The 26,250-nt window shown below is 41.2% G+C and overlaps 1 protein-coding gene across 2 annotated transcripts in view; it reads left to right on the top strand.

Moving 5' to 3' along the window:
* The window catches only part of FUNDC1 (FUN14 domain containing 1), a 472,293-nt gene extending 448,796 nt beyond the window's left edge, over positions 1–23,497 (top strand). The window contains exons 2-6 of one of the 2 annotated variants that reach the window (XM_050775759.1): positions 3,989–4,098; positions 4,799–4,955; positions 9,153–9,228; positions 19,908–20,036; positions 23,123–23,497. In XM_050775759.1, coding sequence (XP_050631716.1) covers positions 4,071–4,098; positions 4,799–4,955; positions 9,153–9,228; positions 19,908–20,036; positions 23,123–23,200 — 468 coding nt within the window. In that variant the 5' untranslated portion in view covers positions 3,989–4,070 and the 3' untranslated portion in view covers positions 23,201–23,497. Of the gene's footprint in view, positions 1–3,898; positions 4,099–4,798; positions 4,956–9,152; positions 9,229–19,907; positions 20,037–23,122 lie in introns of those variants that run through there. The other variant, XM_050775758.1, reaches the window with a different exon arrangement.
* Positions 23,498–26,250: the final 2,753 nt, after the last annotated feature.

The raw sequence follows: 26,250 nt of genomic DNA, 5'->3' as shown, positions 1-26,250 counted from the left end.
AACTTAATTGCCTTAGAATGGACACATTATTTCAGTGTGTCTGTATTCATTAGGCCACCCTATTGATGTCCAAAGTTTCTAATATCCTCACTTTTGAGATACTTCAGTCTCTCATTTATTATTATTATTATTTTTTAGATAGAGTCTTGCTCTGTCTCGCCCAGGCTGGAGTGCAGTGGTGTGATCTCAGCTCACTGCAGCCTCCGCCTCCCAGGTTCAAGCAATTCTCCTGTCTCAGCCTCCTGAGTAGCTGGGACTACAGGCATGCACCACCATACCCGGCTAATTTTTGTATTTTTTTTAGTAGAGACGGGGTTTCACCAAGTTGGCTAGGCTGGTCTCAAACTCCTGACCTCAAGTTGTCCTCCTGCCTCAGCCTCCTAAAGTGCTGGGATTACAGGCGTGAGTCACCAAACCCGGCTCTCATTTATTATTATTATTACTATTATTATTTTCAAAATGGTGTTCTGCTCTTGTCGCCCAGTCTGGAGTGCAATGGCGTGATCTTGGCTCACTGCAACCTCTGCCTCCTAGGTTCAAGAGATTCTCCTGCTTCAGCCTCCTGAGTAGCTGGGATTATAGGTGCCCACCACCACACCCAGCTATTTTTTTGTATTTTTAGTAGAGACGGGGTTTCTCCAAGTTGGTCAGGCTGGTCTCGAACTCCCGACCTCAGGTGATCCACCCGCCTCGGCCTCCCAAAGTGTTGGGATTACAGGCGCGAGTCACGGTGCCCAGCCCAGTCTCTCATCTTAATTGTGTTCTTTTTTGGCTATGTATTTAGACAGTTTGTGGTCTTCTCCTTCGTCCTCTTCCCCCAACTGTAAAAAGTAAAATAGAGGTTCCTCTTCAAAGACTTTCCTCCTCGTCTAATTAGGAATAAATAGTAACTTCTCTTAAAAGCAAAATTTATTCAGAGACCTGTGCTAACATTCTTAAATGTCTGCTAGCCGTAATAAAGAAATCAATGTACTTTATCTTCTTAGCTCCCACAATTTAGCCTCAATATTTGCCTTGGCATGCTTATACTGGTCCAAGCAAGCATTAGGTCATAGCCTGTTCCTCTTCCTTATTTAAAAGTGTTTTTATCTTTCTCAGCATTCCACAAGTTACTTCCTCCTTCATTTGTTCTCCTCTACCTTTGCCTCTTTTAAAAAGTTCTAACTTGCTAGCCAATCAGGACAAACATAGAATGTGAGGTCCCGTTCCAGCCAATGGAAACCGGACACAGCAGTAAGGTGGACACGTGGGGTTATAAACGACCCTGTCTCCTTTGTTCAGTGTGCTCTTGTGGCAAAACTGCTAGTGAGTGTACCCTTTCTGCAGAAAGTAAAAATGGCCTTACTAAATAAATGAAATTTATGTTCAAGTGCTATTTCTTTATGGCACTGGAGAACAAGCATTTCAAACACAACCTTGCAAACCACCTCCATGAACATTAATTTCAGTAAAGTGATTGCCAGGATTGTCCACATGCTTTTGCTAGTCTCTACATAGTGAACTTATATTGGGTGGTAGCAAAAGAGAATTTGATTTTCCAATCAGTTTTAAATTAAAATAAAACACAATTGAAGCTAACAGAGCTTCAATTATTTGCAGAGATATGGTAAGAAATACAGGGAGACGAGTTACTTAATAGTTACTAGAAATTAGTATCATAATACAAATGACAATGAAGGTAAGCCATTCAATTTATAGGGATTTTACATGCTTAGGAAAATTCCTTTCCCAGTCAACAAATGACAAAACATAAACTTGCAAGCTATGTATTACGTTGGTGCAAAAGTAATTGCGGTTTGCTATTAAAATTAACAAATAAGGATATTAATAAATGGGCATATTGTAAAAAGAAATAAGGAAGTGCCAGGATTTGAAAAGCCAAGTGCAATTATGCAAGCCAATTTTTTAAGTAATGCAATTTATACCAAATTCCTTGTTTTTCCATTAAAATGAATACTGAGAGGACTTTTGTTTAATTGTACAGTAGATGTGGGTGCAATGCAAGTTCAAGACAAATTTCTGGGTTGGTTTATGTGGACTTGGGTTAGCTGCTTGGTGATCAATATGGCTTTGTATTCATAGAATCCCATGGGGTTTCTGGGTGAAGACCTTGACCTTGTTGCTCTGTCAGATTTAAATAATAAGAATGATGCTGGCCAGGTACGGTGGCTCACCCTTGTAATCACAGCACTTTGGGAGGCCCAGGTGGGTGGATCACTGAGGCTAGGAGTTCGAGACCAGCCTGGGCAACATGGTGAAACCCTGTCTCTACTAAAAATACAAAAACTAGCCGGGCGTGGTGGCACATGCCTGTAATCTCAGCTCCTTGGGATGTTGAGAGACTGAAGCAGGAGAATCACTTGAACTCGGGAGGTGGAGGTTGCAGTGAGCCAAGATTGCACCATTGCACTCCAGCCTGGGCGACGGAGCGAGATTCTGTCTCAAACAAGCAAAAGAATGACACTAAAAAATTATGTCCTCTTGCCAGGTCAGGAATTACGAGGTTTCTAGGCCCTTCTTTACTTCCTTTGGATTCCTGGCAGGAAATCAAGAGAGAGAGCAAGTAAACGGATTCCAATTTCCAGCAGCAGGGCATTAGAAAAATTTTGGTCCTTTTGTGAGCCCTTGCGCCCTTAGAAAAGTATGGCTTGAAACAGGGTTTCTCTTATCTTTTACAAGCCTTTTTCCTCAAGCATTGGAATTCTGGTAGAGTGTTCAAAATACTGTTAAAAAATTATTCTGACAGTGTGCAAGTGATGGGCCTGACAAAAAAACTATGGGACACTTCTTAAAATGGTAAGGAAGACTTTGTTCATGACTATTGCAATAGGTGTCAAAACTATTGCAATATAGCCCTGCATGGTGGCTCGCATCTGTAATCCCAGCACTTTGGGATGCAGAGGCAGGAAGACTGCTTGAGCCCAGAAGTTCAAGACCAGCCTGGGCAACACAGGGATACCTAGTCTCCACAAAATATAAAAATAAATTAGCCAGGAGTGGTGATGCACGCCTGGAGTCCCAGCTACTCTGGAGGCTGAGGTGGGCTGATCTCTTGGGCCCAGGAGTTTGAGGCTGCAGTGAGCCATGATCGCGCCACTGCACTCCAGCCTGGTGACAGAGCAATACCCTTTCTTGAAAAACAAAGACTATGGCAATAGGGGTGAGTGATGGGTCTCAACTCTGAATATAGCAGGGAATTTTTTTTTTTTTTTTTGAGACGGAGTCTCGCTCTGTCGCCCAGGCTGGAGTGCAGTGGCCAGATCTCAGCTCATCACAAGCTCCGCCTCCCGGGTTTAGGCCATTCTCCTGCCTCAGCCTCCTGAGTAGCTGGGACTACAGGTGCCCACCACCTCGCCCAGCTAATTTTTTTGTATTTTTTTGGTAGAGACGGGGTTTCACCGTGTTAGCCAGGATGGTCTGGATCTCCTGACCTCGTGATCAGCCCGTCTCGGCCTCCCAAAGTGCTGGGATTACAGGCTTGAGCCACCGCGCCCGGCCGAGGGTGATTCGATATTAAGGGTGGGGGAGTTCTCACTAAACTGACTTAACTGGATTCTTGCCACAAATGGACTAGGCAGGTCAAAGACGACCCAAGGAGGAGACTCAGTCAAAAACAGCTCAGAGGAGCCTCCTGACTAAAGTTTGGTCAAGAGAGTCTTTGTCAATACCCAGCTGGTTTTCCCTTTGTACCACCATGTAGCGCCCTTCCCCCCATACCTTCAGCCCTTAAGGCTCTTTAAAACAAAATAATCAAATTCAAGTTATGGAAATTCGAGGAGGGGCGGTCCCTCCCCCTTCCTAGTTGCGGAAGACAATGGACTACAAGTCCCCTGCGCTCTCGCGGGGCTATGATCCGACCGGCCCTGCCCACATTCCGGAGTCTCGCGCGTGCGCAGAAGGCAGAAGGACCTGTGCTGAGAGAAGGGGGCGGAGACAGGACTACGCGCCTGGAGTAGGAGGAGGAGGGAAAAAGAGACCATAGATTTCCATCCTTGCCTAGAGCGGCCCTTAAAGTGCCAGGGACAGGAGGGCGGGCGGGGACCACTCCAGAATTGGCCGCTGGCGGTATCATGGCGACCCGGAACCCCCCTCCCCAAGGTGAGCGGCGAGGGCCTGAAGTGGTATCTGGGACGCGGCTCACAGCTCTCGACCTTGCTCCCATGGCACCTCTTCCTTCCCCTGCCCTAGGATTCTTCGAACTGTATATATTTTTTTAAGGCAGCCCCTTTGAGCACCCCCTCCGAGCTAGACTTTTTCGTCCCCCTCCGGAACTCAAGCGGAGAGCCCCCCCCCCCCCAGCACAGCCCTACCTACCTCCTGCCTTACCTTCACCTCCGGCCCTTTATCTCCATCTTCAAATGTATTATTATTTTCTTTTTTTAAACGTCTAGACTCAAGTGATTTCGCTGGGCTCCAGACTAGTTATCTCAGAGGAGGACCCCTCCCCACCTCCATTCCTTCCACTGATGAAAATGGACCCTGCTCTGACCTTGACCCTACTAAGATTTGGAGGTTGGGGTGACCCCTCACTACTGTGTCATTTCTGAGTTGGCCCTGGCTTCGTGACCCCAGGCTGGTCCCTGGGCCTTTGGGAAAGCAGATGGGGGTCATTGTTGTAGGGCCCTTTACTCTTGAGGCCCTGGTCTCAGGAATTGAGTTAAGTCAGTAGTTTCCATGTGGGCATTTTTAGCTGTAGGCCAAAAGTAATGAGTTGTAACAGATATTTAAAAAGATGTATGGGACATTTCTGACTTTTGATTGACTCTACATTTATTTTTTGCATTTTGCTATTTTGAAGAATATGAAAGTGATGACGACTCTTATGAAGTGTTGGATTTAACTGAGTATGCAAGAAGACACCAGTGGTGGAATCGAGTGTTTGGCCACAGTTCGGGACCTATGGTAGAAAAATACTCAGTAGCTACCCAGATTGTAATGGGTGGCGTTACTGGCTGGTGAGAACAACGTCTTTTTCATTAAATTTCATTTGGGGGCCTGACACTGCTGACCTTTCATACATCGGGAAGAGTCACCGTGCACATGCAGTGGGTCTACACTGTTAATTCTGGAAGAGGCTTTTCTCTGAGTTAAAATTGATGTAATCTACATGCCCAGGCTCCCTGTTGGGTTTTGACGATCCCCTCCCCCATGCCCACCGCTGTTCCTCTCCTCCCTCCTCATCCTTCTTTTGATTCTTCAGCAAATGTCGTGGATCTGATTCAGTGATAGTAGATAGGAAGAAATATATGAGTTAATTATATGTAAATTTTTACATTTCATTCAGTGCTAACTACTGAAAAAACCTAAGAAACTCCCACGGTAGAACTGGCCTCTAGTATTGTCAGCCCTGTACAGAGCAGTGTAAAATGCTCAGTATGAATTATTGGTGATGATACAGATGATTCTGTTTTTTGTGGGCTCGTTCAGATTATGATAACTCTTTGAAAAAGAGCTGTAGAACATTAGTTCTGTGTTGAAATTAAAGGTCTGATTGCTTACTTGGGAATATTGTGGAGTCCATTAAGAAGTGGTTAATAACCATCAGCCTGACCAGTTAACATTTCAGACCACGTGATAACACAATGGCTACTGTGGATCTAATTCTGTTCTTATAATAAAAAGGCTAGCCAGATAACAAGGGGCAGAAACAAATTTGACTGTTTTGAAAATGTTCGTGAATGTAGAGAAATTTTGGAGTTAGTGAGGGTGCTTAACTTGTGCATAAGCATTTTTTCTTAGATTCTCTTTTAAGTTCATCTTACATTGATTTAACTGAAATATTTACATGTTTCCACTTGATAAGTATAACGAGTGTTTTTATTTGTGTTTTACATGCACCTTGGAATAATGACACACTCCTCTATGCCTTTTTGCAAATGCCATTTTATGATAGAAATACTCATTGTCAAGATTCTGTGTTGCAGAGGTGCGGCATTTATTCATGATATGTACTTACTAATGCTGCTGCAGGAAAAAAGCCTGCAATTAGGAGAGAGATGCCTGTCAGGGCCTGGTCATTCAGATGATTCTCCACAGGCAGATAGTTCCTCTAGCCCTGTAATTCAGGGTATGGCTCTCTGCTTAAATAAGCTCACAATTTGGTGCCATGGGTGATTGGTTAATGTCAGTCAGGGCCTAAAGTCCAGTCTTAAAACAGACTCAAAAATAATTGAGAATAGAATTATCAAGTCATTTCATTGTTTCTCCTTGGAGACCAGACTCCTTGTAGATCAAGCCCCATCATTGGCAGAAGTTTGCTCGGAAAGCCTGGAGACAGAGCAGCAGGAGATAGGTTCATTGTAGTGACTGATGCCATCAAGCAATGGATATACATGCTTGTGGAGCACAGTCCGAGGGACATTGTGGCTGCTGCCTGCCTTTTCTGTTCCCTTTTCTGTGCCTTTGTTGCTGACTCCCCTACTGAGGGGCACATTCTTTATGGTAATACAGTCGTCCCTCAGCATAGGATACCAAAATCTGCAGATGCTCATGTCCCTGATATAAAAAGGCATAGTATTTGCTTATAACCTGCACACTCTCTGGTACACTTTAAATCATCTCTTAATTACTTACAACACCTAATACAATGTAAATGCTATGTAAATACTTGTTATATGGAATTTTAAAAATCCATGTTACTTTTTATTTTTTTTGTCTTTTTTTTTTCAAGTTTTGTGCCCTGATTGGTTTAATTGTAGATGTGAAACATAAAGAGAGCTGACTGTGTGTGTATGTGTGTGTGTGTGTATATATATGTATATGTATATATGTGTATACATATATACGCGCATACACGTGTATGTGTATATATGTATATGTATATATATATATGTGTGTGTATATATAGAACCATGGAGGCCAGGTGTGGTGGCTCATATGTATATATATGTGTGTGTATATATACATATACATATATGTATATATGTGTGTGTATATATGTATGCACACATATATACATATACATCTATACATATACACACACACACACATTTGGATTATAGCCAGGTGTTGGTCCAGGAGCCATATAATAGAACTCTAATAATTATACAGGCGATTTGTTGCAATGACTATTCAGTGTAGTAAATTTTTGCAATTTTCTTAGGATGTAAAACTGATGTGATATTGTGGTGTATATTAAGGAGGAACAGTTAATAGGCACTAACCTAACAAGTTAGGAATTTAGACCAATTCAAGACATGAATAGGAGGCTGAGGAGATTTTATTTAGCTGTAGGTAAGCTGTAGGCTTTTGATCATGACAATTTTTTTTTTTTTTTTGAGATGGAGTCTTGCCCTGTCACCCAGGCTGGAATGCAATGGCACAATCTCTGCTCACTGCAACCTCCGCCTCCCGGGTTCAAGCGATTCTCCTGCCCCAACCTCCCGAGTAGCTGGGATTACAGGCACGTGCCACCACGCCTGGCTAATTTTTGTATTTTTAGTAGAGACGGGGTTTCACCATGTTGGTCAGGCTGGTCTCGAACTCCTGACCTCGTGATCCGCCCACCTCGGCCTCCCGAAGTGCTGGGATTACAGGCGTGAGCCACCGCGCCCGGCCCATGACAAAAAATTAAAACTATTATCAGGATGGGTGATTGCTAGGAGAGATGGGAGGTGTCAAGAACAGTTAGAGGGCCCTTAAGAATGTTCTGGAAGCAAGGTAATGATGACCTTGAGAATGGAAAGGAGAAAACAGTCAAATAACATTTTGGAGATAAAATATATAGAACTGTGGAGGCCAGGTGCGGTGGCTTACACTTGTAATCCCAGCACTTTGGGAGGCCAAGGCAGATGAAATCACCTGAGATCAGGAGTTCAAGAGCAGCCTGGCCAACATTGTGAAACCCCGTCTCTACTAAAAATACAACAATTAGCCGGTTGTGGTGGCGGGTGCCTGTAATCCCAGCTATTTGGGAGGCTGAGGCAGGAAAATTGCTTGAACCCGGGAGGCAGAGGTTGCAGTGAGCCAAGATCATGCCATTGCACTCCAGCCTGGGTGACAGAACGAGCTCCATCTAAAATATAAATAAATAAAATAAAATAACAACAGAAATGTACTCTCTCACAGTTCCGGAGGCTAGAAGTCTGTAATCAGGATGTCAACAGGGTTTGTTCCTTCTTGGAGGCTCAGAGGGAGATATCTGTTTTATGTTTCTCTGCTAGCTTCTGGTGGTTGCCAGCAATCCTTGTCATTCCTTGGCTTGTAAATGTATTATTCCAGTCTCTGCCTCTGTTGTCCTCACATGTCGTCTTCTCTCTGTGTGCGTCCTTATCGGATTAAAGGCCCAACCTGTCCAGTATGATCTCATCTGAACTCATTACATCTGCAGTGACTCTGTTTTAAAATAAGGTCACATTTAGAGGTTTTGGGAAGGATGTGAATTTTAGGGGGGACACCATTCAACCCAGTGCAGAAGGCTAGATTAGAAATATAGGATTCATTTGCACAGTGTGGATCTGGAATGCTGAAGGGAATGTGAGCTCACTGAAGGAGCGAATTAATCATGAAAGAAGTATGAGCTGACACAGGGTAGATGAGACACAAAAAACGTTTAATATAAAAATAGGTAGATCTAGATAAGGAGGCTTTTAGAAATGTGGGCTGAAGTGTAGTCATTGAGTGGAACAACAGCTGGACCTGAAAGGGTAGGAAAGCTTTAAATAGGTAGAGCTAGGCAGAAACCCCTAGAAGCAGGGAGATTAATAGCTTGAGCAAAGGTGATGACCTATTTGGAAGTTAATGGGGCTGGAGCCGAAGGTGGGGGTCAACCAGGTATATGGACCATCTTGACTGTATTAAGCAAAACGTCACTTTTATTATGGGAGGTTTCAGCTTATGCAAATGTAGGAGGAGTGTAGTGAACCCCTGAGTACTTGTCGTTATTTTAGTAGCTGCTCTTTTTTTCTATAAATTCCCCTCCTCTTCTCTCTGTCCCTTATTTTGAAGCAAATTTCAGACATTTTAGATTGTGCAATTTTGACTAGCCTATATAACTGAGGGGTTTCTGAGAAGGTTTCTGAGCAGGTAAGGGACGTGATCAAAAGAAATGCGAAGACAGAAGATTTTATTAGGAAAGCAATGAAAAGTAGAAGAGGGAGAGGATTTAGTACATAATTGATTGTTTTCATCTTTTGTTATTTCTTTGATTAAAGGTGTGCAGGATTTCTGTTCCAGAAAGTTGGAAAACTTGCAGCAACTGCAGTAGGTGGTGGCTTTCTTCTTCTTCAGGTATGTCAGAGCTTTAAGCACTTGCCTTTGCTTACATAAAAGGTGGAATTTTTCTTTTAGGCATCAGCTTATGAAAGAGCTACAATGAGTTTGGGAAGCTGACTTTTGTCTTGAAAGATAACGATTTAAATATTTCTGAGTTATTAAGCATAGTTTGATCTCAGCTATTAAAAAGACAGCCATTGCCGGGTGCGTTGGCTCACACCTGTAATCCCAGCACTTTGGGAGGCAGAGGCAGGCAGATCCCTTGAGGTCAGATGTTCAAGACCAGTCTGGCCAACATGGTGAAACCCTGTCTGTACTGAAAATACAAAAATTAAAATTAGCTGGCGTGGTGGCACACGCCTATAGTCCCAGCTACTTGGGAGGCTGAGGCAGGAGAATCACTTGAACCCAGGAAGCGGAGGTTGCAGTGAGCCGAGATGGTGCCATTGGACTCCCACCTGGGCAACAAGAGCGAAACTCTGTTTCCAAAAAAAAAAAAAAAAAAAAAAAACCAAAAAAAATCCATAATCTTATATCTGAGGCAGGTAGATTTGAAGTTTTAGTTTTGTTCATATTCTTGTAAGTATAAGATCTACAAATGCTTTGCCATTAGAGGATGTTTATCAGGGCGTTATCTGGCATTCGTGTCTGTTTGGCATATATTTTTTCAAAAATATCGTTCCTTGAAGATCAAATATAGTAAATCCAAAAATTGAAAATCTCTGGGAATGAATGTGAGCAACACTTTTAAAGATACAGAGAACTGTCAGTTGTACTAGATTAAAAATGATTGATGTTCATAGCAACCAAAATCTGAATTCAGCACCTAAGCCATCGATCATGTAATAACTAGTATAGTTGCTTTAAGTACAAGGGGACTGGATTTGTATGTATGAAGCACAGATTTTGAGTTGTTCACTGAGCAGCCTTTTAAAAAATATGTTTTCTTTCTCTTGGTGACATTATTAGGAATAATTGCTTATTACTTGTTGTAAGAGGTAAAAAAGAACATGATTAATACCTAAATTTAGTTCTTTGGATGAATATGCCAGCATTAGCACAGATGATAATTTTACTTAAGCTGATTTTGACTTGGTTTTATATGGAATCAAGAGCATATTTTATTCCATAGCTATTTTGAAGACTCAGTTGTCATTTCTGTTAGTGTAAAAGGGTACTGGACTGAAGCAGAGTTTCCTAAAATGTTCACAGAATGGAGAGAAATGTATATTTTAATCCACTCTGCATGTCAGTTTTTCAGAAGTCCATTTCAGTTCACTCAATATGCACCATTCAAATCCACATTTTGTCATTGCCACCTCCCACTTTTCTGCATTTAGTCCACACATTCTTTGAAGTTTTTAAGGCAGAACAACATAGGATCTGTCTGCATCAAACCAGTTTTTCCCACAAATATGACTAACCTTGAAAACTCAGTAGAAGGAAAGTGAAAGGGGAAATAAAGTAACAAATGGCTTTTAGGCTAATTGCCTAATATTCTTTAGGCCCACTTTCATATTTTGGTGACCTTTCTTATATTTAAAGATAAATAATAGTTTATTTAGAACTTAAAGCTTTTCTAGCAACAATATTAAGTGTTTTCCAATAGATATTTATTACACTGCCGTCTTAAAGTACACAATCTCTTCGTTTTAATGTTTTGGAGTTACACATGCTTATAATTCAAAGGGCCAAGTAGTTGTGCAAGGCTTGTTACAGGTTAGTGTAATCCTCCACCTCTCTCACTACCCCTGTTTTTCCATCCCCTGAGACATCCACTTTGAACTCTTAACTGATTCTTAAGGTAGTTATCTCTTTTTCCCTAAACAAGTTAATTGGACATTTCTTGATCTTTCAGTTTTAGGTGTGAACTATTGGCTTCCCATTATGGAATAGGAAAATTTAGCTGCCATTTATTGAACTGTTTTATTTTCCCTACACTTCTCCCCCCAATCTCACGTACCTGAATACTTTCTTCCCTCTCCCTCGATCGTCTGAGTGTAGTTACTTCCCTTTTTTCATAATTGTGTTAGATCATTCATTACATGGAGTTCACTGAGATTGATTACTTAGAGTTCACTGAACTTCTTGAACCTGTGAATTTATGTCTTTAATCATATTTGGGAAGGTTTTGGCCATTATTTTTACTAGGAAGTTTGGGATTTTTTGTTGTTGTTTTGAGACAGAGTCTCGCTCTGTCGCCCAGGCTAGAGTGCACTGGCACAATCTTGGCTCACTACAACCTCCGCCTCCCTGGGTTCAAGCGATTTTCCTGCCTCAGCCTCCCGAGTAGCTGGGTTTACAGGAGCCTGCCACCGCGCCTGGCTAAGTTTTGTATTTTTAGTAGAGACGGGGTTTCACCATGTCGGCCAGGCTGGTCTCAAACTCCTGACCTCAGGCAATCTGCCAGCCTCGGCCTCTCAAAGTGCTGGGATTACAGATGTGAGCCACCGCGCCCGGCCAGGAATTTTTCTTTTTCTTTTTTTTTTTTTTTCGCTCTGTCTCCCAGGCTGGAGTGCAGTGGCACGATCTCAGCTCACTGCAAGCTTCGCCTCCTGGGTTCACGCCATTCTCCTGCCTCAGCCTTCTGAGTAGCTGGGACTACAGGCGCCCGCCATCATGCCCAGCTAACTTTTTGTATTTTTTTAGTAGTGACAGGGTTTCACCATGTTAGCCAGGATGGTCTTGATCTCCTGACCCCGTGATCTGCCTGCCTTGGCCTCCCAAAGTGCTGGGATTACAGGTGTGAGCCACCACGCCCGGCCCAGGATTATTTCTTTAGACAACTACTAGTTGTGAAAATCATCTTTCATTGTCATATGTATCAAATAGTTCATCAGTTTAACCTGCTGGGCCAACTTGGTCCCAGAGTCATCTGTCCTGTTTGCTTTCTAGGCCTGGTATACAGCTCTTACCCTGGGATCTCTCTTCAATACCTTCTGGATATTCCCTTTGTTTTTGTTTTGGGTTGTTTCCTATATGTTATGTCTTTTGTTTGTTTGTTTGTTTTTTGAGACAGTCTTGCTCTGTTGCCCAGGCTAGAGTGCAGTGGTGCAGTCTCACTCACTATAAACTCTGCCTCCTGGGCTCAAGGGAATCCTCCTGCCTCAGCCTCCCAAGTAGCTGGGACTACAGGCGTGTGCCACCATGCCCAGCTAATTTTTGTATTTTTGAATAATAGGTCTTGCTATGTTGCCTAGGCTGGTCTCGAACTCTTGGGCTCAAGCATTCCACCCGCCTTGGCCTCCCAAAGTGTTGGGATTATAGGCATGAGCCACTGCACCTGGCCTATCCTATGTCTTGATGTAGTCTCTTATTTTGGTGGACACATCCTCCAATAGCTTTCGTAGAAAATGAGAATGGGAACTATAGTTTTTGAGACTTTGCATGTCTGAAAATTTCTTCATTTTATCCTCACATTTGTTTGATAATTTATTAATAGCTGGGTTTAGATATTGCTCCATTGTCTTCTGACTTCCAGTGATGCTGTTAAAAGTCTAAAGTAATTCTAATTTCTTTTTTTTTTTTTTTTTTTTTTTTTGAGACGGAGTCTCGCTCTGTCTCCCAGGCTGGAGTGCAGTGGCGGATCTCAGCTCACTGCAAGCTCCGCCTCCCGGGTTCACGCCATTCTCCTGTCTCAGCCTCCCGAGTAGCTGGGACTACAGGCGCCCACCACCTCGCCCGGCTAGTTTTTTGTATATTTCAGTAGAGACGGGGTTTCACCGTGTTAGCCAGGATGGTCTCGATCTCCTGACCTCGTGATCCGCCCGTCTCAGCCTCCCAAAGTGCTGGGATTACAGGCTTGAGCCACCGCGCCCGGCCAGTAATTCTAATTTCTGAACCTTTACATGTGTGGGTTTTTTTTTTTTCCTTTCAATAAATGCTTATGGGATTTTCTTTTGTCCTCAGTATTCTGATTTTTCCCAGTGATGTGCCTTCCTTTGGGCCTATTTTCATCCACTGTGCTGGAAACTCAAGGGGCCCTTTCAGTTTGGAGAAATTTTCTTTATATTTATTTAGTTAGTGATATCCTGCTCTTTAATTTTCCCGTCTTTTTTTCTGTGGTTCCCGTTAAATGTATCTCCTGGACCAGTTGTCTAATTTTTCTTTCTTTATTTATTTTACAGTTTTAGACTTATTTTTTGTTTTTTTTTTTAAATAGAGATGAGGTCTTGCTGTGTTGCCCAGGCTGGTCTCAAGCAATCCTCCTGCCTTGGCCTCCCAAAATGTTGGGATTACAGGCATGAGCCACTGTGCTTGGCCTAATAATCTTTTTTTTTTTCTTTCTTTCTTAGATTTGGCAGAACACTAATAATCTTTTCAGTTTTCCACTTTCATTGGTCTGTTTTCTGAGAGATTTCTTCAACCTCAACAAGATTTTTTGTTTTTTTTTGGTTTTTTTTTTGAGACAGAGTCTCACTCTGTTTGCAGTGGTGTGATCTTGGCTCACTACAGCCTTGACCTCCCAGGCTCAGGTGATTTCTCCACTCCAGCTTCCCAAGTAGCTGGGACTACAGGCATGCGCCACCATGCCTGGCTAATTTTTTGTATTTTCAGTAGAGATGGAGTTTTGCTGTGTTGCCCAGGCTGGTCTTGAACTCCTGAGCTCGAGCAGTCCACCCACCTTGGCCTCCCAAAGTGCTGGGATTACAGATGTGAGCCACCACGCCCAGCTGTTGTTCTTTTAATGTGACTTTAGCATTCTGCTCCTTGCTTTTCCTTCATGGATGCAGTGAGCAGTATCTTTTTAAAATTTTTTAGTGGCTAATATTTGGATACTTTTTTTTTAAGAGATTGGTGGGATGTATTTATTATGTGTGATTTGTCCTCCCCTAACCCATTGTTTCAACCAATGCAATGGTTAGAAGACAGTCCCTTCAATAAGACTTTTAGAAACACATCATATTACTGGAGCACTAACATTCTTGGAAACCATTTTAATTGCATATCTATAGACCAGGAAGGTTTGTGAGAGATGGTATAGTTGAATGTCTTCTCTAATTCGAAGATAGAAGGTTCTTAGAAAGAGGCGGAGAGTGAAAGTTTTCCTTAAATCACCAGATGCTAGTTGGAAGTGACTGCCTTAATAGACTGCAGGTTCAGAGTGTTGATCCAAATAGTCTGTCCTACAAGCAATTCTTAGCATCTACACAGAATGTTCATCTAGCAGTTTATTTTTTCAGCTTTACAAACAACTCTGCAGTGACTAGCCATTTATATACATCTTTGCACACTTGTCTAAGACAAAGCAAAAATATATTTAGGCCAGACATGGTGGCTCACGCCTGTAATCCCAGCACTTTGGGAGGCCGAGGCGGGCGGATCACCTGAGGTCAGGAGTTCGAGACCAGCCTGGCCAACAAGGTGAAACCCCATCTCTACTAAAAGTACAAAATTAGCCAGGCATGGTGGTGCATGCCTGTAATCCCAGCTACTCGGGAGGCTGAGGCAGGAACATCACTTGAACCTGGGAGTCAGAGGTTGCAGTGAGCCGAGATCGTGCCATTATATGCCAGCATGGGTGACAAGAGCGAAACTCTGTCTCAAAAAAAAAAAATATATATATATATATGTATACACATACATACACATATACATATTTAAGCCTCTTGATTGTCAAGCAGCCTTCCAGAAAATATTCCTTTTATCCCCATATGAGAGGATCCACCAGCTTTTTCCCCTTTTCATACTGTACTCTTTGTTTTTTGTTTTTTGGTTTTTTTTCTGAGACAGAGTTTCACTCTGTTGCCCAGGCTGGGGTGCAAGTGGCGTGATCTCGGCTTATGGCAGCCTCTGTCTCCCAGGTTCAAGTGATTCTCATGCCTTAGCCTCCCGAGTAATTGCAATTACAGGCGCACACCAATTACAGGTGCACACCACCGTCTGGCTAATTTTTGTATTTTCAGTAGAGACGGGGTTTCACCATGTTGGCCAGGCTGGTCTCGAACTCTTGGCCTCAAGTGATCCGCCCTCCTCGGCCTCCCGAAGTACTGGGATTACAGGCATGAGCCACCACACTTGGCCTCATACTGTACTCTTTGGAAGGGAGTCACTGTGTAGAGCCCACATTTCAGGAATGTGATTATGCTCCACCTTTCTGAAGGCGGAGTAGCTACATAAATTATTTAGAAATAGTCTATTGCAAGGTTTGTCTCTTCTTTTATTTATTCAGTCATTTATTTATATCAGTATGGACTCATGGATATTTATTTTATACTTTGGTTTATAATCTAATGCTCTTTTATTGCTCAAATTTTACCAGCTTTGGCCATTAAGAGCTCTTTCAGTTGTGCATTATCTTTTTTAATCTCTCTGAGGACGTAAATGATCAAGCTTCTTTGTGTGTGTATGTGTGTGTGTTTTAAGCTTCTTCCTACCAAGTCCCTGTTTGTCTAAGGTGTTTTGTTTCCCCTCCCCCCACTTTTTCCTGCTTGTTTATTTTGGTTTCTAGTTTTCAAGTTAAAGGCCTTCCTCCATGTCTGATGATCCTTGGTTGTCTGCTCATATTTAAGAATTGAGCTCTGGCCGGGCGCGGTGGCTCAAGCCTGTAATCCCAGCACTTTGGGAGGCCGAGACGGGTGGATCACGAGGTCAGGAGATCGAGACCATCCTGGCTAACACGGTGAAACCCCGTCTCTACTAAAAAAATACAAAAACAAACTAGCCGGGCGAGGTGGCGGGTGCCTGTAGTCCCAGCTACTCGGGAGGCTGAGGCAGGAGAATGGCGTGAACCCGGGAGGCGGAGCTTGCAGTGAGCTGAGATCTGGCCACCACACTCCAGCCTGGGTGACAGAGCGAGACTCCGTCTCAAAAAAAAAAAAAAAAAAAGAATTGAGCTCTAAAAGTTGATGGAAAGCTCTAAACGATATGGACGTGTGGGGCTTTCCCTTCTCTGGGAAATCTGACCAGTTCAAGAAAAATGATTTAAAGATAAGGAGTTGGGGGTGGGCGAATTTCTCGCAGTGAAACAGCCAGGTTAGATCAGCATATGGTGAAGTTCACAAGCAAAAAGCCCCATCTACCTGTTTAGAGCTTTCAGGCCGACATGAATCTATCTGAAAGCCTGGTGTGTGTTTTTTTTTTTTTTCTGGAAGCAGTCTCACTCTCTGGCCCAGGCTGGAGTGCAGTGGTGTGACCATGGGTCACTCCAGCCTTGAACTCCTGAGGCTCAAATGATCCTCCCACTTCAGCCTCTCAAGTAGCTGGGACTACAGGTGCATGCCACCATGCCTGGCTAATTTTTGTATTTTTTGTAGAGACAGAATTTCGCCATATAGCCCAGACTGGTCTCAAACTCCTGGGCTCAAGCAGTCAGCCTGCTTCACCCTCCCAAAGTGTTGAAATTATGGGCATGAGCAACCGAGCCTGGCCTCTGGCATTATTATTTATTTATTTATTTATTTATTTATTTATTTATTTTTGAGACAGTCTCCCTGTCACCCAGGCTGGAATGCAGTGGCGGGATCTCGGCTCACTGTAACCTCTGCCTCCTGGGTTCAAGAACCACCTCCTGATTCTTGTAACTCAGCCTCCTGAGTAGCTATGATTACAGGTGTGAGCCACCACGCCCAGCTAGTTTTTTGTATTTTTAGTTTCACTGACATAGTTTCACCATGTTGGCACGGCTGGTCTCGAACTCCTGGCCTCAAGTGATCTGCCCACGTTGGCCTCCCAAAGTGCTAGGAGTACAGGGGTGAACCACCACGCCCAGCCCCTCTGTTGTTATTATTATTATTATTATTATTATTATTTTGAGACAGTGTCTCACTCTGTTGCCCAGGCTGGAGTGCAGTGGCGTGTTATCGGCTCATTGCAGTCTCTGCCTCCTGGGTTCCAGCTATTCTTTTGCCTCAGCCTTCCAAGTAGCTGGGATTACAGGCATGCGCTACCACACCCGGCTAATTTTTGCATTTTTAGTGGAGACGGGGTTTCACCATGTTGGCCAGGCTGTTTCTGAACTCCTGGCATCAGGTAATCCGCTTGCCTCAGCCTCCCAAAGTGCTAAGATGACAGGCGTGAGCCACAGAACTCGGCCTGGCATTTTTAAATTTAATTTTATTTTTTTAACTTGGAAGCTTTTATTCTAATGAAAGTACTTCACCTAATCCCGTTAAATATTTTAGTGTTATAGGAAGTCAAATGTTCAAAAAGCAGTCATCACTGCCCCATTCCCTCCCCAGTCTTTTGGCTTGCATTTCCTTGTAGTTGCAGATGAATTTTGTGTGGACAAGACTGAATTGGGTCCTGTATGTATTGGTTGGTTAAGTTGGTTGTACCTGAACCCCACTTGGGGCAGATTGTTTGTCCTTGGTCATCTCTGCACTGGAGTAGGGTGCTCAGTTTAGACTGGTATTCTTCGGTTTGATCAGAAGTGTACTTCTCAGCTGGGTGCCGTGGCTCACTGTAATCCCAGCACTTTGGGAGACCAAGGCAGGAGGATGGCTTGAGGCCAAGAGTCCAGGACCAGCCTGGGCAACATAGTGAGACTTCATCTCTCTCTCTCTCTCTTTTTTTTAAGGCATTAATATCTTTAGCATCTCAAGGTTTTGCATTTTCCCTGCAAGGGAACAGATTCTCAAGGGAATTTGTTCAGTGATGGTAGATCACTCCAGCATCAAAAATAATTCTCTTGTTAGTAGACATGGTAGGTTGGGCCCTTTGGGATAATCTAGCCCATCCACTTTGTTGCTGAGAGTCATGATTTGAGCCAGGTTGGTTAATACAGCTTTTGAGATTTAGTCTTTATTCATTGTCTTTGTTATCATTTATTTACTATGTCTCATTCATCTGGCATTAGTTGGGACTCTAAGGATATAGAGATTCACAGCCCATATGGTCAGTGCTGAGCTAGAAGGGTGTGTTTAGTGCTGAGAGAGCAGAGGGAAGACGCTCTGTCTGCTTGGAGGTGTTAAGGAAGTCTTCTTCCAAAGAGACGTTAGTATCTTTAGCATCTCAGGGTTTTTCATTTTACTTGCAGCTGTTTGACATTTTCCCCCAAAATGTAGAGGATTCTTTAAACTATACAAAATCTTTATCTCAGATAACACTGGGTTTACTAATTATCAGTGACAAATGGCTCTGTAAAAATATTTTCTCTATAGAGTGCTGTTTGTGAGAATTTGTTTCATCTGTCTCATATAAATGGTTTCCTTTATTCATTTGCTCGTGATTGGAGGGTGGATAAGGGGTCTCACCCAGGGAATACAGTTAAGATTTTTTTTTTCTTTTTTTTAAAATTTCACTACCAGTTTAACTCATGGCATGAAGATTAGCTTTTTAAAAAGAACTTTGTAAATTAAAATGTTAAGTCTTAAAAATGACAGTTGAATTGGGAGTTGATTATGAGTGGTGGCTTAGATAATATTTTTGTTCTAACCAAAAAATAAAGCCATATGCATACATAAAATCTTTGTATTTCTCACAAGCTTTGGATTAAGAAGAAATGTTAAGATTCAGCAAAAAATAAAATTCTGCAAAAGCTTCATAGTAATCAACTATTTTGATTACTTAGTGCAAGCCAGTAAGAAGTCTTTTCGATTTGTATGTAGAAAAGGCTCCTTTTCCTAAGGTTCATCATCACCTCCATGCCTGTGACTCAAATTGCTGTATCAAATACTACCAGAAAAAGCCTTCACTTGCCATTTGATTTGATCACCACTATTTTGCTGAGGCTGGAGTTTGAAGTGATAGTGGATGAATAAATACAAGAAGAAATGCAGATAAATAAATTCTTCTATGGAGTCATTCACAGACAAAATAGAACCTAGGATGTCTAGTCAACCTGTTTATGCAAAATCAGATCTTTTTATTATTTAAAGTATTTTCTGTATGGCTAAAAGTCATTCAGGGTGCAAATGGCAAAAAAAAAAAAAAGTGATGCTCTAAAAAATGACAAAGCATAAGCTTGACAGAAGTGATTTATAATGGTATATATGGCTATTTTATTATTTGGAGGCATGAGTTACTGGACTGGCTTTGCACACACACTGTTGTTCCTGTTCAGATATTGCAGTCTCTCAGTAGTACCATATGATAATTTTTCTTATGATAGGCATTTAGCTATAGTTTTGTTAAAAGGATTTATAGCATGAAACTTGTGTAGAGCACAGTTTGTTTTATATTCTACTTTCAAAAGCAATTACCAGAAAGTATTCTTAATTTAAGTAAAGAGAGCTATTTAAATACTTAGCAGGCTACTTAAATTTCTTTAGTGATCTAATAACTGATTGGCTTATGATCCCTTATAATTAAGATCTATTTAATTAAAAGGTATTTTTTAACTAGCTATATAATCTAGATAATCTGTGTATCTTTTTAACTAATTCCCTATTCCAAAAGGTATGACAGAATGATAGTATAGTTAAAAGACAGCTTTTGGAATCATTTTCCCATCATGTACTAAGCACTGTACATCACATCTAAATAATTAGTTACTTACTTATGCTTAATGTCTTGTTTTCCCTAACAGACCTGAAGCTTTCTGAGGGTAGGGGCGTATGTCTCCCTTATTCAGTACTTAGCATAGGGTAGGCACTAGTGTCTGTTAAATGAATAAACTAGTGGATAAAAAACAATTTCTTAGCGATAAGTTTTATAGGTTACTAGAACTCTTAAGTGTTTATATATTCTTGGCTATTAGATTAGTCAACAACCTAGTTGGTTTAGTATTGATAATTTTTATTATTTTTTTGCAGATTGCTAGTCATAGTGGCTATGTGCAGATTGACTGGAAGAGAGTTGAAAAAGATGTAAATAAAGCAAAAAGACAGATTAAGAAACGAGCGAACAAAGCAGCACCTGAAATCAACAATTTAATTGAAGAAGTAAGATGATATATAATTTTGACTTTTTTTTTTCTTTTTTCCTTTTTTTGGTTAATGGGTGTCCCTTAGCAGAAAATGTGACCAGGGGGAATTACTGTCTTTTTAAAAAATGGTGTTTTTGGTTATATATCTAGAGTGTTAAGTAAAATTTGAGATCACACCACTACTTAAATCAGTCATTATTATTTTTTTTTTTGGTGGTTAATATAGATTCCCCTGCCCATCTCTAGCTCGCTTTGATCTTGTTGAAAAACTAAGAACATTCTTTTCAACATACTTCCTCTGCCTTTATAAATGGACATGTACAGGTGTAGTAAAACTTAAAAGTACACATTTTTTTTTGAGGTAGGATAGTTTGAAAATATATATGTTTTATTAATATGACTAATATATTTTATTAATGTTTTCATGTGTAATTTGGCCCTTTTGTACTCTGTTTAAAATGGAATTGAATACTTCCTTGCCTTTGTTTTTGTTTTATCATTTTACCTCCATCAACTTTTTGGTTTGAAAAAACTCAAACCAGTTAAAAAGTTGAAAGACAAATACAGTGAATATCTAAATACCCTTCATCTATTCACCAAATTGTTCATGATTTGCCATGTTTACTTTATCTGGGTGTGGGTGACACACACAAGATAATTTTTTTTTCCAAACTAAGATGTCATAACTTTTCATCCCTAAATACTTCAGTATATATCTTCTAAGAGTACAGATACTCTCTTACACAACTGTAAGTACCCCCCGTTTTTTTTTTTTTTTTAACTACGTGGGACCTGCCACTTCAGAAACTTTTTTTCTTTTCTTTTCTTTTTTGAGACGGGATCTCACCCTGTAGCCCACGCTGGAGTGCAGTGGCGTGATCTTGGCTCACTGCAACCTCCACCTCCTGGGTTCAAAATTCTCCTACCCCAGCCTCCTGAGTAGCTGGAATTACAGGCACGTGCCACCACGCCCAACTAATTTTTTGTATCTTTAGTAGAGACGGAGTTTCACCATGTTGGCCAGGCTGGCCTCGAACTCCTGACCTCGTGATCCGCCTGCCTCAGTCTCTCAAAGTGTTGGGATTACAGGCGTGAGCCACCGCGCCTGGCCACCTTTTATTTATTTATTTATTTATTTATTTATTTATTTATTTATTTTTTGAGACTGGTCTCATTCTATCTCACTGTGTTGCTTAGGCTGGAGTGCATGGCATCATCGTGGCTCACTACAGCCTTGACCCCCCGGCTCAAATGATCTTCCCACCTCAGCCTCCCAAGTAGCTGGGACTATAGGTGTGCGTGACCATGCCCAGCTAATTTTTAAAGTTTTAGTAGAGACAAGGTCTTGCTATGTTGCACAGGTCTCGAACTCATGGGCTCAAGCAGTCCTGCCTCGGCCTCCCAGAGTGCTAGGATCACAGGCATGAGCCCCCATGCCTGACCAAATGCCATTATTAATCCAGAAAAAAAAAATGTAACATGAGACAATAGTATTTCCTTTTTTTGTTTGTTTTTTTGAGACAGGGTCTTGCTCTGTCACCCAGGCTGGAGTGCAATGGTGTGATCACAGCTCACTGCAGCCTCCACCACCTGGGCTCAAGTAATCCTCCCACCTCAGCCTCTCAAGTAGCTGGGACTACAGGTGCATGCCCAGCTACTTTTTATATTTTTGTAGAGACAAGGTTTTGCCGTGTTGCTAGACTGGTCCCAAACTCCTGGGCTCAAGCAGCCTGCCTGCCTCAGCCTTCCAATGTGCTGGGCATTACAGGTGTGAGCCACCACACCCAGCCAGTATTTTCTAGTATATAGTTCATATTAATATTTTTCTACAAAATGTCTTTTATGGCTTTTTTTTCCCCCCAATTAAGAATTATATGCCAGGTGTAGTAGTTCACTCCTGTAATCCCAGCACTTTGGGAGACTGAGGCAGGAGGATCTCTTGAGCCTAGGAGTTTGAGATTGGCCTGGGTAACAGAGAGAGACCTTGTCTCTATAGAAAATACAAAAATTAGAACATGGTGTCATGCGCCTGTCGTCCCAGCTACTTGGGAGGCTGAGGTGGGAGGATTGCTTGAGGCTATAAGTGAGACATGATTGTGCCACTGCACTCCAGCCTGACTGACAGAATGAAACCCTGTTCCCACCCGCCCCCCCCAAAAAATTATATATTGTTTTCGGTTATCATGTCTATGAAGTCTCATTTAGTCTTAAATAGTCCTTTCATCTGTTAATTTTATTCCCCCATCTTTCATGGCACTGACGTTTTTGATGCCTCTGGGCAGAATATCCCACAGTCTGGCTTTGTCTGATGGCTTCCTCATGATTTTATTCTGGTTAAACATTTTACCAAAGTGATTTGTTTTGGTTTTGATCCTGTATGTTTTTTTTCTGTTGGCTAAATGGACTATTAATAAATACCATTGTGCCTGCCGTGACAATTTATTAAATAATCTGTGTGAATAACTTGATGATGGGCCATTTATATCTACTTTACTGGTAGATTTCTTTTTACTTGTGAGATTATTGCTGCCCATGTACTTATCTCAATAGCCAAGGAGCTTACTGGGCATGACTGTGTTCTCTAGGCTCCTTCAATTAGTCAGGGACATTTCTGGGATCTTGCATGCTGTTTGACACCTACAGTAGTAGGTGCACAGGAATTTTGGCTGAATATTTGTTGAATTGAGGAAAATAGCTGAAACTGCTACTTGGCTCTGGATTCAGTAAGAATTTTTTTTTTTTAATGTGCATCTTTTTATTGTGGTAAAATAGATATACAAAAAAAAATTTACCAGTTTAACCATTTTTAAGCGTACGGTTCAGTGGCATTAAGCATATTCACATTTTTCTGCAATCATTATCACTATCTATTTCCAGAACTTTTTCATCATCCTAAACTCTGTGCCCATTAAACACTAATTTTCAGTTTGCCTCTCTCCCTAGCTCTTAATGATCTGTATTCTGCTTTCTGACTGCTCATATGAGCAGAATTATGTAATATTTGTCCTTTATTGTCTGCCTTATTTCACTTTGCATAATGTTTTCAAGGTTCATCCCTGTTGTAGCATAATTAAGAGTATTTTTGTTTAAACTTTGTTTCAGGCAACAGAATTTATCAAGCAGAACATTGTGATATCCAGTGGATTTGTGGGAGGATTTTTGCTCGGACTTGCATCTTAAGGACATGAATATTCTCCCATAGTGGATTCAGCTATGAGAAGAGAAGTGGCAGCAATAAGGCAGTCTCTCAAGTCATGCTGCCAGAGTCTCTAGGGCAAGGAGAAACAACTAGCTGGACAATACTCAATTCACAACTTAGCATTTTGCCATCTGAAGCTTGGCAAACTAGTATCTGCTGTAAAATAACCTGTATGGTATGTGAACCATAGTATTCCTGAGCAAAACATGGCTTTCACCGCTTTGTAAAAATTTGCATCTGTTTAGAAACTAGCCTATAAAATATCACCATTGAAAAGAAATATGTTGGGTTTATTGCTTAGTGAAATCTTTTCTTTTTATTTAAATAAAATGTTCATTGTGTTTTATGGTATGTGTCCATAATTTAAAATTTGTATTATAGTTTCAGTATTAAGGCTGACTTTTTTTTTTTTTTTCCTAGATATGTTTCCAATAAGTTAAAAAACTATAATACTCTTTTGTGGAAAGCTTTAGAAATGATATAATTATTAAAGATATTAAACAGACTCTGCTGATGTAATATGATACCAATTTTTATGTTGTTTTTTCCTGGAGTTATTACTTTGTTATAAATGTAATAATTGTACATTTCTTTTCTTTTCTTTTTTCTTTTTTTTTTTTTTTTTTTTGAGACAGAGTCTTGCTCTGTCACCCAGGCTAGAGTGCAGTGGCACGATCTTGGCTCACTGCAACCTCCGCCTCCCAGGTTCAAGCAATTCTTGTGCCTCAGCCTGCCGAGTAGCTGGGAGTACAGGCATTTACCACCACACTTGGCTAATTTTTGTATTTTTCGTAGAGATGAAGTTTCTCCATGTTGGCCAGGCTGGTCTTGAACCCCTGACCTCGGGTGATCCACCCACCTTGGCCGCCCAGAGTGCTGGGATTACAGGCGTGAACCACTGTGCCCAGCCATAACTGTACATTTCAAAAAGGCTCTTCTAAGGAAATACTACAACATATCTAAAGCTCTTTTTTCTTTTTTGATGTCTGTAATTTTAAAAGTATCTTTTTATATGTAAGCTTCTAATTTTTTTGTTTATCCTGTCAGTCTGGGCAGAATTAATTATTTTGGGGTTACACATAGTTAGATCACTGAATCATTTAATTAACCTCAAATACATCTGCTTTTCATTTCTAAAAATCATTATTTTGGTCCCTTCATTACCAAGAAGCCAAAGTCACTTTAAAATATTCAGTAGTATAGTGTGAATTTACTGTCTGAAGAACAGTGATTTTATAAAAAATATAATTGTGAAATTATGGCTTAAAGAGAATCGTCTCCTTGATGTAATCTAGTGTTAGATGTCAATACCAAGATTTCAGGCTTTTGGTAGCATTATGTTGGTTAAACACTAGGCCAGTTCACTTGTTTCTCAGGACTGGTATCACACTCCCTCAGAGGCTCCTTTGCCCAAAAAAGCTTTCTGTATTGTTAGTTTTGCCCATAGAGTTCTAGGTTGGAACTGGGAAAAGCAGCAGAACAACAGGTAGTAGAGTCTTCATATTAGAAAGTCTTTGCAGATATTCAGACTATCTCCTTTTGATAAGAAGTCCCTATAGTATATTTTATGTATTGTAAACATATGACATTTCGTACTTTCAAGTTTGGTTATAGGCTGCATGCTTTCATTATCGTGAGACTCCTTAACATTTAATGTGGCCTCTATCTTTGGTTTCTTCCTTACTCTTGTTAGTGCCTCAGATACAATGCTAAATAAAACTCGGACTTTCTTAATAGGAAGTGATTTTGCTTATAAATACTTTATTCTTTTTGTTTTCTTTTTTTTTTTGAGTCAGAGTCTCGCTCTGTCACCCAGGCTGGAGTGCAGTGGCGCGATCTCGGCTCACTGCAAACTCCGTCTCCCGGGTTCACGGCATTCTCCTGCCTCAGACTCCCGAGTAGCTGGGACTACAGGTGCCTGCCACCACGCCCGGCTAATTTATTTTATTTTTAAATTTTTTTTAATTTTAATTTAATTTTATTTTTTTAGTAGAGACGGGGTTTCACCATGTTAGCCAGGATGGTCTCGATCTCCTGACCTCGTGATCCACCCGCCTCAGCCTCCCAAAGTGCTGGGATTACAGGCGTGAGCCACCGTGCCCAGCCTAAATACTTGTTTTTTCTTTGTGCTCTTATTTGTTTCTGCTTTGCCAAGCTTTCCGTTGTTGTGGAATTAAAAGTGACAGATATTCATGAGTGTGATCAGGTCACATTAGGTGGAGCCTTGGCCGCACTTCGGTGTGCCACACCTGCATGATGCTGTTATCTGATACAGTGAGATAACATAACAGGCAGGCTGTTGTGGAGAGCTCTAGTTGCTGGATCATTTTGTTCATTTCTGAAAATACAGTGTCCTGTGCATGATATACGAAGAATGTGGGGGGGGGCACAAAAATGTCTGCCCTTGAGCTTTCAGTTGAATAGACATAAATATTCCTATATTAAAAGTTGTATAATAATATAGGAGAACTTGGCATATGACTTACTGGCAAAAGAGTAGTAGGGATAACTAATTGGAGAGCTTGAACATATGAATGAAAACTGAAAAAGGTAGCACTTCATTTTACCTATACATTTCTAAGTATCTGTCAGGATATTTGAAAATATTTGTGTGTAATTACGGAATATTGCCAGTACTCTCCATACTGTCCCGTCTCTGTTAGTGCTTCTTGTTCTGTCTTGTATCTATGCTGTTTTCTCCCACAAGGTTGGAGTCTACTTGGAACAGTTTTCTGTGTTAATCAATTTCTCACTTGTAAAGCATGTTGCATAGTGATTTGCTCACAGTAGGTATTCAGTTAGTATTGTGATGTGTGATCAAGTATGTGAAAAGCATATTACTGTGTTAGATTTATTGTCAGCCTGTAGGAAACTATTCCTTCTCTGTAGCAGTCCAGTGAATCAGAGGCTTCATCAGAAATGATTTTGTGAGGCTTGGTTGCAATGAAAAGCTTATATAGCCTGCCTTTGACAAAATGGAGATGTTTATATTTGAGGGCATAAAGGCTGGTTGCAAGATTTATTAAAACTT

This window comes from Macaca thibetana, chromosome X, assembly GCF_024542745.1.
Source record: "Macaca thibetana thibetana isolate TM-01 chromosome X, ASM2454274v1, whole genome shotgun sequence".
Taxonomy (NCBI): Eukaryota; Metazoa; Chordata; class Mammalia; order Primates; family Cercopithecidae; genus Macaca; species Macaca thibetana.
Note: the sequence above shows the minus strand (reverse complement) of the source record. Positions and strands in the feature narration are given on the sequence as shown.